The sequence below is a fragment of the Xenopus laevis genome, chromosome 6L (genome assembly GCF_017654675.1).
Source record: "Xenopus laevis strain J_2021 chromosome 6L, Xenopus_laevis_v10.1, whole genome shotgun sequence".
Classification (NCBI taxonomy): domain Eukaryota; kingdom Metazoa; phylum Chordata; class Amphibia; order Anura; family Pipidae; genus Xenopus; species Xenopus laevis.
The window spans coordinates 31,488,822-31,501,178 of NC_054381.1; the positions used below are offsets into that span (position 1 = coordinate 31,488,822).

Consider the following 12,357-nt stretch of genomic DNA (forward strand, 5'->3'; position numbering starts at 1 on the left):
ACCAAGAACGAGCTCAGCTGCTGTTTGTTTGGCTTCTGGTGAGCATGTTTTGGAAGTTATTGAAAATCAGGGGGTTAGTCTTAAAGCACTCACGACACTTGCAACTTCAGTTTTAGGAGCCTATCAAACCCTACTGGTTCCTATGTAATATTCAGAACATCAGCACTCAGACAAAAATGGAATAAGAAAGGGAAAAAGGAAAGCCCTACAAAATTAAATGGTGCACAAAGCCCATATGGGCACTACTGAAGTAAATATAATTTCAATTGGAGGGCATACTCACAGTTCACCCCAGTCCAAGGGTGCGTGTACAGAAGAACCAAAACATAGATGTGAGTACCTCCAAAAAGTAGAGCAACGAGTAAACAAAATACAAAAAGTTTATTAGGACATGTTAGAATGTGGCCTAACGCGTTTCGTGCCTGTTGTTGCACTTACTCATAGGCTAAATGGCACACCCCTGTACAGTGCTTATATAGGGGTTGTGACCAATCAGAAAAGCAACACATATGTTAACCAATCACAATCGGTGAAGACAAATTGCCTGTTTAAATGGGAAAGAAGGAAAGACCTGTTAGCATAATATTGTAGGTTTTGCAGTGAGTTTGTTTGGCACAATACAGTATATCTACCTACAATATGGCACTAGTGTTGGGACATATATCTACTGGCTGCAAACAGGAGAATATGGATATATGTGCTAATATTTATAACATAGTGTAAGTAGATACAAGGGATCATTTACAAAGACCTGGGGCAGAAGTACAAGAGACCTGCAACAATTCTTTAAAGCAGGAAGGCAGTGTGAAAAATTAAAAACATTTTTTTACACATTACACACTGCCTTCCCCTGTATTTCACAACCACAAACAAAAACATTAAACTATTTGGGTATCCTCCCCACCCCCTTATTGTTTCTTTTTTGTCTTGGAAGTGATGGGCTGTGGAACAAGACTTGTAACTTAAAAAAAAGCAATTCAAAACAAATCCCCAAAAATGTATGGGTTCTAAGGTAGTATTTATGCCCTCCACCACCAATTACAAGGAGGTAGTAAGATGTTCTATAAAGCATCAGAGTGCCTTTAATAGCTAATACTCCAAAGCGTTATTTGATATATAGCATTAGACTGCAGCTGAATGATACCACACTTTCCAAAGAGAAGACTTCTGCTAAAATAAACCGATAGGAATATCCGTATAAAGACATTTCATAGTAATGTTGTTATACATACGAAATCCTTCCACCAGTTTGTCTAACTATGAGTCACCCCCAAGAGAACCAAGAGGTGCGAGTCCCTCCAAAATGTCATTCAAAAGTTTATAAAAATACAAAAATGTTTATTAGGACATAGTAAATGGAGGCCTAACTCGTTTCATTCCTATAGGGGCCCTTACTCATAGGCTCTGAGTCACCCCCACTCTGGTGTTCTGGGGAGATTGTCTATGTGTGATGCACATAATAATAATAACACCTGATAATGATCCTAATATTTGTTTATTTGCAGTCCTTTGGACCATTATCAGTGGAGAATACAACTAATATCGATATACTCATTGCCTCTGAGAGAGAGCTGTGGACCCGAGAGAAGCTAAGGCTACAGCAGTCTTTGAAACTGACAGAAGCAGAGTTATCCAAAGTGAAAGCTGAACTGAGGATTGAAACCACGCAGAGGGATTCGGGACGGGGATCAGAAAATACTGCTTTGAAAGTAATAATGAGGTTTTTTTAATATAAATGAATTTTGTGACTCTGGTAGCGTTATCCTATGTCTCCAGCTAAATCTGAGGGATTTCAGGCGCCTTTATTACATACAGTAGAACCCCCACTTTACATTTTTCAGGGGACCAGGAAAAAATTATGTAAAATCCGGGAAAAAATCAATCAGTGAAATGTGTTAAAGTAACTTTTTATTTTCAAGTACTGAAAGGATACACAGAAGTTTGTTTTACTTTGAGATAAAATATTTACACAACCTAAAGCAATAAGTGATTGGTGCAGGACTGTATCAGGGGCAGATTAATTGGAATTGGCCATTTAAAGGCAGAACCATGGTAAAATATACATCTGGTTAGTATTTTAAACCTCTTTATTTCACAAATAATAACATTCATAGAGGAAAAAACAGTTTTGGCTACATCAGGACAAAATTTTGATGTAAAATCCAGGAAAGCATTACTTAAAGGGATACTGTCATGGAAACAAAAATTTTTTTCAAAATGAATCAGTTAATAGTGCTACACCAGATTTCTGCACTGAAATCCATTTCTCAAAAGAGCAAACAGATTTTTTTATATTCAATTTTGAAAAAATTGCGTTTTGAAAAAAAACATGTTTTCCAATGACAGGATCCCTTTAAAATCATGGAAATGCTCCGATTGAAATGAATTATAAATTAGTGGACCACAAATAAAAAATGTAAAATGCGGGAAAACAGGGTACTTATCAGGGTACTTAAAATCAAGGTTTCACTGTAGATGCAGCAGCAAGGAAGGCAGAAGTTCTTCCTAAAATTGATCTCCCTCCATGTATTTCAGAGAGTGTACAGCAAATACCTCCGGGCAGAGAGTTTCAGGAAAGCCCTTGTTTACCAGAAGAAATACCTCCTACTGTTACTTGGCGGATTTCAGGAATGTGAAGATGCCACATTAGCTCTAATTGGCAGAATGGGTGGGCAACCCAGCTACACAGACCTAGAAGTCATAACGCACCATACGAGAGCCTTCACGCGCTTCCGCTCCGCTGTTAGAGTGTCCATAGCCATTTCAAGGTGAGTGATACTGAGGCCAGTTTCATCTGTGTGTAACAGTATTGTGTATTCCCTATGAGCAGCTCCTCTGGGGGGGGTTTCAATTTAACATCGGGCACACTGTACCCTAAAAGGTTTGTCACTACCCCTTTGCCTGTCAACGGATAATTCACATAGAAAAAGAATGAACAGCTCCAAGGCAGTAGTTACAAACGGCAAGTCTGCTGTTATTAGCAGTGTAAATACACTACGAGGCACATTTATCAAGGGTTGAATTTCAGTTCATATTAGTTTTTAAAAACTCCCATAAATTTTGAAATGCGTCCAATCGAAATTTGTTAATAAAATTGAATTTTTAAAACTCTGATGAATTGAATCGATCCAAAAACTCAAATATCAGGAAGGCTGTAAACAACTCAAAATTGATCCCTGGACCTCTCCCATTGACTTCAAAAGCAATCCAGCAGGTTTTAGGTGGCGAATAGTCGAATTCGAGTTCTTAAAGGGCCAGAGTATGATAAATCTTGAAAATCTAATTCAAATTTGTTTTTTAAAAAATCTTTAGTCCATTCAAGTCCAATTAAGTCCAATGTGCCCGTGTGATCCATCCATTGTTGTATTTGCCATAGACAAGTCTTTTAAAGGGGTAGTTTGCTTATTTTTAGTATGTTATAGAATGGCTAATACTAAGCAACTTTTCAATTGGTCTTTATTATTTATTTTTTATAGTTTTTTTTAGTTATTTGCCTTCTTCTCCTGACTCTTTCCAGCCTTCAAATGGGAGTCACTGACTCCATCTAAAAAAACAAAGGTTCTGTAAGGCTACAGATTTATTGTTATTGCTACTTGTTATTCAGACCCTCTCCTATTCATTTTCCAGTCTCCTATTCAAATCACTAATGAAATTGTAAAGTAGAAAGCTGCTGAATAAAAAATGCTAAATAACTCAAAAACCACAAATAATAAGAATATCACTCTCTACATCATACTAAAAGTTAACTCAAAGGTGAACCACCCCTTTAAATCCATAACAGGGAAATTGCCACCTCAGCCTATCCCTGATGTATTTACTAACCAATCATAAGTACTGCCAAAATTAGCCTACTTAATGTTACAAAAACCTGTAGGTCAGGTAATCAGTACTATATATAGTGCCAGCTCATTAAATGTAGCTCATGTATCAATAAAAGTTGTATTATTTATTTACTTACACAGCAGGGTTTTCCTTCTGCCAGTCAGTGGTACAATAAGTACAATCGTATTTCTATAGTAAAACTTTATAGTTTTTTTTATTAACTATTTTCTTATTTCCTATTATCATTAAGTGAAGATTCTTGTTTTGCACAGAATGAAGTTCTTAGTTCGGAGGTGGCAGCGAGCAACTGGCTCTAGTCCAAGCAGTATAAATAGAAACGTATTTGGGCAAATTACAGGTACGTGACATTCGATAATTGTATTCTGCTTAATGACATGATTAAGGCGTTCATTTAATTGTTGTTGTCAGTAACAGCTCATACCTGGTACAGCTTGGTGTCACGGAGGCACCTGTATATAACAAACATGCATAAAAAATATACACCGAGGCTGAATGAAGATTTTTTTTTTCTTTAATTCAAATTGCTGTAACCTGTTATCCAGAATGCTCGGGACTTGGGGTTTTCTGGATAATGGATATTTCTGTAATTTGGATCTTCATACCCAATAGGCTGGTTTTGTTTTCAATGTGGATTAATTATATCTTAGTTGGGATCAAGTACAAGCTACTGTTTTAATACTACAGTGAATAAGGAAATAATTGTAAAAAATTTGGATTATTTGGCTAAAATGGAGTCTGTGGGAGATGTCATTTCGTAATTCAGAGTTTTCTGCATAGCGGGTTTCCAGATGATGGACCCCATACCTGCATTGCTGAACACCAGATTTGTGTGTTAGAGTAATGCATTGCTTCCTTCTGTTCTCAGCCATACTGTGTCCCCAATAAACCATATTCCACATAAACCATATTCCACATAAACCATATTCACCATAAACCATATTCACCATAAACTATATTCACCATAAACTATATCCCAATAAACCATATCCCCATAAACCATATTCCACATAAACCATATTCACCATAAACCATATTCACCATAAACCATATTCCCCATAAACCATATTCACCATAAACTATATCCAAATAAACCATATCCCCATAAACCATATTCCACATAAACCATATTCCACATAAACCATATTCCCCATAAACCATATTCCCCATAAACCATATTCACCATAAACTATATCCCAATAAACCATATCCCCATGAACGATATTCCCCATGAACCATATTCCCCATGAACCATATTCCCCATGAACCATATTCCCCATGAACCATATTCCCCATGAACCATATTCCCCATGAACCATATTCCCCATGAACCATATTCCCCATGAACCATATTTCCCATAAACTATATCCCCGTAAACCATATCCCCATATTCCCCATAAACCATATTCCCCATAAACCATATTCCCCAAAAAGAAATGCTCCTCAGTTGTACATAGGGATGCACTGAATCCAGGATTCGGTTCGGGATTCTGCCTTTTTCAGCAGGATTCGCCCGATTCAATTCAAATCCTAATTTGCATATGCAAATTAGGGGCAGGGAGGGAATGCGCATAACTTTTTGTCACAAAACAAGGAAGTTTTGAGGTGGGCAATATCGGGCTGATCCGATCGTGGGCCGTAGGGCCCAACGATCGGATCCTAACGAATAGTAACGGGAGGTCAGATCGCAGGACCGCATCAACGAACAAATGCGGCCGCGATCCAACGGCATTTTTAGTCCCATTCGATCGAGATCTGGCCGACTTTCGGTCCAATAAGCTGCCGACTCGGTCTGTCAGCAGCTTTTATCGGCCCGTGTATGGCCACCATACAAACAATCGATGAATTTGCACTTGGGCAGTAATCCAATCAGATGATTGCTTTCACCATACAACCTACAGATGGCTGAAAAAAGCTAATCACTGATTGGCTGCTATGGGTTACTGCCCAGATGAAAATTTTGCCCAGTGTTTATAAATGAAACCCAGTGTCTTCCCACTCTGAAATGCATTTGCTAGCCCACCGATGCATTATATGGCCTGTACTGCAAGTCAATTTGCTTTCAAATCCATCCTGTTAATCTTACTATTTGTAATGTAGATTTGCTTTTGGCTTCCTGGTCAGTGATCTCTTCCAAGGAGCCAGACACCATATCTGACAATGGTAAAGATGCAGCTTTGGTACTGGGACCCTGAGGACTTTTGGGGTCAGGTATAGATTTGTATTGGGAAAGAGCAGCAGGCCTTCTGCATGGGGGTGAGCATTGGGTTAAAATGGTGGGTGGTGGGGTCAATTTCTACTTTAACATTTTTGTCCTAAGAATTACATATATAGAATCACTTTAGTGTGCTCAACTGTATATATTTAGTGTATACAGTTTATTTAGTGTAACTCTAATATATTTAGTAATATATTTGTCATTTTAAAACACAGAAATGCGTGTAGATGTTAGGGATGCACCGGATCCAGGATTTGGTTTGGGATTCGGCAAGGATTCTAACTTTTTCAGCAGGATTCAGCCGAATCCTGATTTGCATATGCAAATTAGGGGCTGGGGGGGAAAATTGTGTGACTTTTTGTCACAAAACAAGGAAGTAAAAAATGTTTTACCCTTCCCACCCCTAATTGGCATATGCAAATTAGGGTTCGGTATTCAGCCGAATCTTTCGCAAAGGATTCGGGGGTTCGGCCAAATCCAAAATATTGGATTCAGTGCATCCCTTGTTCATGATGCTCAAGAACTGGGAGGCTTCTCATATTAGTGTCTTCATTCATTCTCTGTATCTATAATGCTTCCTATTCACAAAACCAGCTTGAGTGTGATTAATAATGTCAGCTGCTGTGTGTGACTATAATTAATTATCACTATTGCTCAACCAGATTGTTCATGTCTACCTGTAATCAACGTTGGCCTGATTTTGAATGTTACACAGAAGAACTGTTGGTTCAACAGCAAAACATTCCCCCCCTGATACAGGTTCTTTGTCTTTCAGGCAATGAGCTGAGGACAGAGTCCCCCTACCCTCCCAGCGGCAGTTTGGATAATTACGGGGAGCAGAGGCACTTGGCATGTCGCTCCAGATCAGAGTTTGATTCCCCACAGTCCACTGTGAATTCCCAACACAGGTATTTAGTCTGTAAAATGGGCAGCCTTTTGGTTTTGTACTGCTGTTATCCTGCACAGCATGCATGTTTCTTGGCCTCTCTGCTAGATAAATAAAGTTGAAATAGAGCTCCGCAACACCGGAAACATGTGTATTTATTAATTATCCGCATTTAAAGACTCGCAGTCGCAGCATATTCCGCCTGACGCGTTTCAAGTGTTTCTGCCCTTAATCATAGGCTTAAAAAAACAGTATCTAGATTGTCGCTATATATATATATATATATATATATATATAATATGCATTTCACAGCACCCTCTGTTGGTGGATGTAAAATATTTTCACAGTGCACCTAGTTATGGGCATTCGTAATACATAAATATCTTGTCACAAAAAAACAGAAGAAAACAAAGTAAAAATTCAGTATGCAAAAGAACCAAACATTATAAACAAAATAGTCAAAAAGGCATCAATTAATAATGAATGATCCAAAAAACAAAAGAGAATTTTTTTCATATAAAATAGAAAGTGTTTTCATGTAAGACGAGAAATCTCAAATCTGGTATTAAGACCCTAGGGAGAACGCATACTCAGGATGAGGATCCAAAAACTTGCGTAAGTTTAAAGGGATACTGTCATGGGAAAACATTTTTCAAAATGCATCAGTTAATAGTGCTGTTCCAGCAGAATTCTGCACTGAAATCAGCTTCTCAAAAGAGCAAACAGATTTAATTTTGAAATCTGACATGGGGCTAGACATATTGTCAGTTTCCCAGCTGCCCCCAGTCATGTGACTTGTGCTCAGACTGCTGTACTGCAAGTTGGAGTGATATCACCCCCTCTCTTTCCCCCCCCCCAGCAGCCTAACAACAGAACAATGGGATGGTAACCAGATAGCAGCTCCCTAACATAAGATAACAGCTGCCTGGTAGATCTAAGAACAACACTCAATAGTAAAATCCATGTCCCACTGCGACACATTCAGTAACATTGAGTAGGAGAAACAACAGCCTGCCAGAAAGCAGTTCCATCCTGGCTCCATGACCAGGCAAAATGACCTGAGATGGCTCCTACACACCAATATTACACCTAAAAAATACACTTGCTGGTTCAGGAATGAAATGGTATATTGTAGAGTGAATTATTTGCAGTATAAACAGTGTAATTTAGAAATAAAAACTATTCCATAAAAATCATGACAGAATCCCTTTAATGAGCGAAGTGTGTCTCCATCCCTCAAGGGAATAAATATGTACTCTCATGGGCTTCTTAGTGTCATTACTTTTACTGTGAGGGTAATAGTAATAAGAACAATGAACGTCAATTGTCATGTCTCCAGGAGGATAAAGCTTAAAGGAACAGTAAAACAAAAAAATGAAAGTCTTTTAAAGGAACAGAAATTTAATGTACTGTTGCCCTGCACTGGTAAAATTGTCATATTTGCTTCAGAAAGGCTACTATAGTTTTTATAAACAAGTTACTGTGTTGCCATGGGGGCAGCCATTCAAAGCTGAAAAATGAGAAAAGGCACAGGATTCACAGCAGATAACAATAAAGCTCTGTAGTAGAAAATGGAATCCTCTAACTTATCTGATTTTAACTGTGTGTCCTGTGATTGCATGAATGCCCCCATGGCTACACAGCAGCTTGTTTATATAAACTATAGTGTTTCTCATGCAAACTCACCAGTTTTACCAGTGCAAATCAACAGCACATTATATTGTCATTCCTTTATAACACTTTCATGTTTTGGTGTTACTGTTCCTTTAACTCCAAACGTTTCTGTGTTCTCCTGAGACTACAGAGGTAAATTAAACTATTATCTTGAAACGTCTGCCAGCAGTCAGTGTATGGCTCATGGTTGAAGCCATTGCAGCGAGTGACTGTGGGATCTGCATAAAGCTGTAGGCTCATTACAATCCTAATTCTTATTCATGGATGGAAGCCATTGTTGTCTTGAAACAGCAGTTCAGCATAGTCGATCAGCGATATCAATGCACTGCCTCTGTTAGCGTTATACCTTTGCTTTCAAAGTGTCCTGTAAATAATTCCAGCTACAGAATGAGCCTTGTTTTATTTGCACAGGAATAATACGGTCTCTGATGCCAGTCCCTCCTCCTATCTCCGGAATTATGACCCTGACAGAGCTTTAACAGACTACATAACCCGCCTAGAAGCACTACAGAAACGGCTCGGCAGCGTACACACAGGTAATCCATTCCTACAGGCGGAGGACACCTTTAAATACTACTATTTATTTATTTATTGGGAAAATAAGGTATGGCAACTATTATCCAGAATGTTTGGGACCTAGGGTTTTCCCTATATGGGATCTTTCCGTAATATGGATCACCATACCTTAAAGGGGTGGTTCACCTTTAAAAATATAAAAATGTAAAAAAAATTCCTTTCTATATAACGAAAAAAAACCACCAAGACACATTTAACCTTCAATTTGCGATCTATTAAGAAATAACTTACCGATTCTCTGCTTGCACTCCTCTCCAGAAACGGCGACAGGGCGCCGATCCATCGTGCGGCACTCGATTTCACCTCTTTGCCTTCTATAGGAGATAGCCAGGGAGGAGAAATTGAGCACTGCACAATGGATCGTCGCACTGTCAGCGTTTCTGAAGAGGAGCATAGGGGGAGAATTGGTAAGTTATTTCTTAATAAAGACTTTAAAGAATTTAAAGTTAAAATTGTATTGGTGTTTTTTTTCGTTAAGTACAAACAAATTTAAAGAAAAATGTGTTACTGGTCCTTTAAGCTTACTTTTAGTAGGTTATTGAATGACCCATTCTAATCAAATTTTTAAATTGTTAAAATATTTTTAAATTGTTAAAAATAATTGTAGTTTATTTTGTATAGTTTTTTTTTTTCAATTATTTTCCTTCTTTCCAGCTTTCAAATGGGGGGGGGGGCACTGACCCCATCTAAAAACAAATGCTCTGTAAGACTACACATTTATTGTTATTGCTACTTTGCTATTACTTCTATTCAGGCCTGTCCTATTTATAGTCCAGTCTCTTACTCAAATCAATGCATGGTTGCTAGGGTGATTTGGACCCTAGCGACTGGATTGCTGAAATTGCAAACTGGAGAGCTGTTGAATAAAAAGATAAATAACTAAAAAAAATAACAAATGAAAACCAATTGCAAATTGTCTCGGAATATCTCTCTCTACAGTATACTAAACTTTAACACATAGGTGATCAACCCCTTTAAGAAAACTAGGGTAAAAACTGGTCAAGTGTCAACCCTATATGGTGTAGTTAAACCGTTATACAGTTTTATAGTATAATGATCAGTAGTGTGGGGTGCAGCCCCCATGTAATCCTTACTCTTCATGCTAGTATGTGCACATGTAGGTATGGGGGCGGGGCAGCTGGTCTGCTGGTCAGTAATGACATCACTTTTTGGCTACGAATGGGTAAGAGGATGGGCATTTAACAGGTCAGATGCTATAGCAGGTCCAGCAGGCAAAAGATGGGTGAGTGTGGGTCTAGCTGCTTAGCACTGGCCCCTCTTATTCTTCCAAGGTGAAGGGTATAAGGAGCAAATCACCCCATTGTTATGAGTAATTCTGTACACTACCCTGTACTCTACAACTGTGATTGTGCATAAGAACAGATATTGTCCTGCTGAATAAATAGAAAAGAAACGTGTAACTGAAGCTTTTGCGCTTTGTTGCTACTAGAGATGCACCGAATCCACTATTTGGGATTCAGCCGAATCCACCAAATACTTCATGAAAGATTCGGCCAAACACCAAATCCAAATCCTAATTTGCATATGTAAATTAGAGACAGGAAGGGGGAAAGTTGGAAAAACATTTTTTTTTACATCCTTGTTTTGTCACAAAAAGTTAAGCGATTCCCTTCCCTCCCAAATTAGGATTTGGATTTGGTTCAGCCAGGCACAAGGATTCGCCCGAATCTGAATTCTGCTGAAAAAGGCCAAATCTTGAACTGAATTCTGGATTCCATGCATCCCCTAGTAGTTACTAGAGGTTCAGTACATGCAGTAATCAGTGTAACACGTACATATATGTGGCAGCCGCAAAGCCCAGGCTTGTGTAAAACTGGTCATACTCGTTTGGCGACTTTGCCAAACTAGCTGATCTTTTCCCGATATGTCCACCAACGCAGGGCTATATTCCAAACATTCGGCCCTAGGGATTGCAACGAGGAGCAATGGGCCAGACGGCTCGATCACCTGAAAAATGAAACCTTCCCGATTGATATTGTGGTCAGATATGGATCGCACAGACCCATAGGAAGCCCCCATACAGGGGCAGATAAGTTGCCGAATTGGTCTAAAGGACTGATATCGGCTGCTTTAATGTGCCGCACATGTATAGAAAGGTATGACAAAATAGAAATGTTCAGACATAGAGTGATGTTGTGCCCCAGCAGTCCTTCCTTGTGCTCAATAACCAGTGTGTTCATTCCTACAGGTTCCACCAACACATCACATCACACTACAAGAAGGTAATATCTTTGCAATACTTGACCTGCCTCCTGTAAATCTGCGCTGCTTCTGTGATTCCGTATTGTGCACACGAATGGGACCAACAGCAGCCCACAGACACAATCGCACACAATTTCACCCACACCCGTCCAGCAGTCTGGAATTTCTGTATATGAGCATTTTTATTTTGTGTTTCCTTATAAAAAAAAAAATCAGCCTCTGAATTAAATGTACATTTTGTGGATTTCTAATTTAAACGATTAACTTATACGTATTTATCAAACGGGTGAACGAACTTTTTATGTATTGCGGAACGGACGGCCTTGCTTGGAGGCTGAAGAAAACGTTGTGTCCTCATATTTGCTACTGGCAATGCGGATTGAACTTATATGTAGAGACCTATTTTTGTAAAGGTAGAAGTTTTGAATTTTATGGGTATTTTGTCAAGGTACTGAAACAAAATAAATTTCATCATTTTAACCCTTTTGTACAATTTTTACCTTTCTATACAGTATTCACACAAGCTAAATCTGATCTGTTATCCAGAATGCTTGGAATCTGGGCTTCTCCTGATAATGGATGTTTCTATAATTTGGATCTTCAAACCTTAAGTCTACTAGAAAATAAAGTAAACATTAGGGATGCACTGAATCCACTATTTTGGATTTGGTTGAACCCCCAAATCCTTTGTGAAAGATTCGGCTAAATACCGAATCTGCATCCTATTTTGCGTATGCAAATTAGGGGGTCGGGAAGGGGAAAACATTTTTTACTTTCTTGCTTTCACGCAATTTCCCTCCTCGTTCCAAATTTGCATATGCGGATTCGGAATCGGTTTGGCCTGGCAGAAGGATTTGGCCGAATCCAAATACTGCTGAAAAAGGCTGAATCCCGAACCGAATCCTGGATTTGGTGCATCTCTAGTAAACATTAAATAAA

At 38.7% G+C, this 12,357-nt stretch overlaps 1 protein-coding gene across 6 annotated transcripts in view; it reads left to right on the top strand.

Moving 5' to 3' along the window:
- LOC108718477 (A-kinase anchor protein 9) overlaps positions 1 to 11,898 on the top strand; it is a 145,009-nt gene extending 133,111 nt beyond the window's left edge. For all 6 annotated transcript variants that reach the window (XM_041565885.1, XM_041565888.1, XM_041565886.1 and 3 more), the window contains 6 exons: positions 1,506 to 1,709; positions 2,536 to 2,768; positions 4,095 to 4,180; positions 6,835 to 6,967; positions 9,031 to 9,155; positions 11,405 to 11,898. In XM_041565885.1, coding sequence (XP_041421819.1) covers positions 1,506 to 1,709; positions 2,536 to 2,768; positions 4,095 to 4,180; positions 6,835 to 6,967; positions 9,031 to 9,155; positions 11,405 to 11,442 — 819 coding nt within the window. In that variant the 3' untranslated portion in view covers positions 11,443 to 11,898. The remainder of the gene's footprint in view (positions 1 to 1,505; positions 1,710 to 2,535; positions 2,769 to 4,094; positions 4,181 to 6,834; positions 6,968 to 9,030; positions 9,156 to 11,404) is intronic.
- The last annotated feature ends 459 nt before the right edge of the window (positions 11,899 to 12,357 follow it).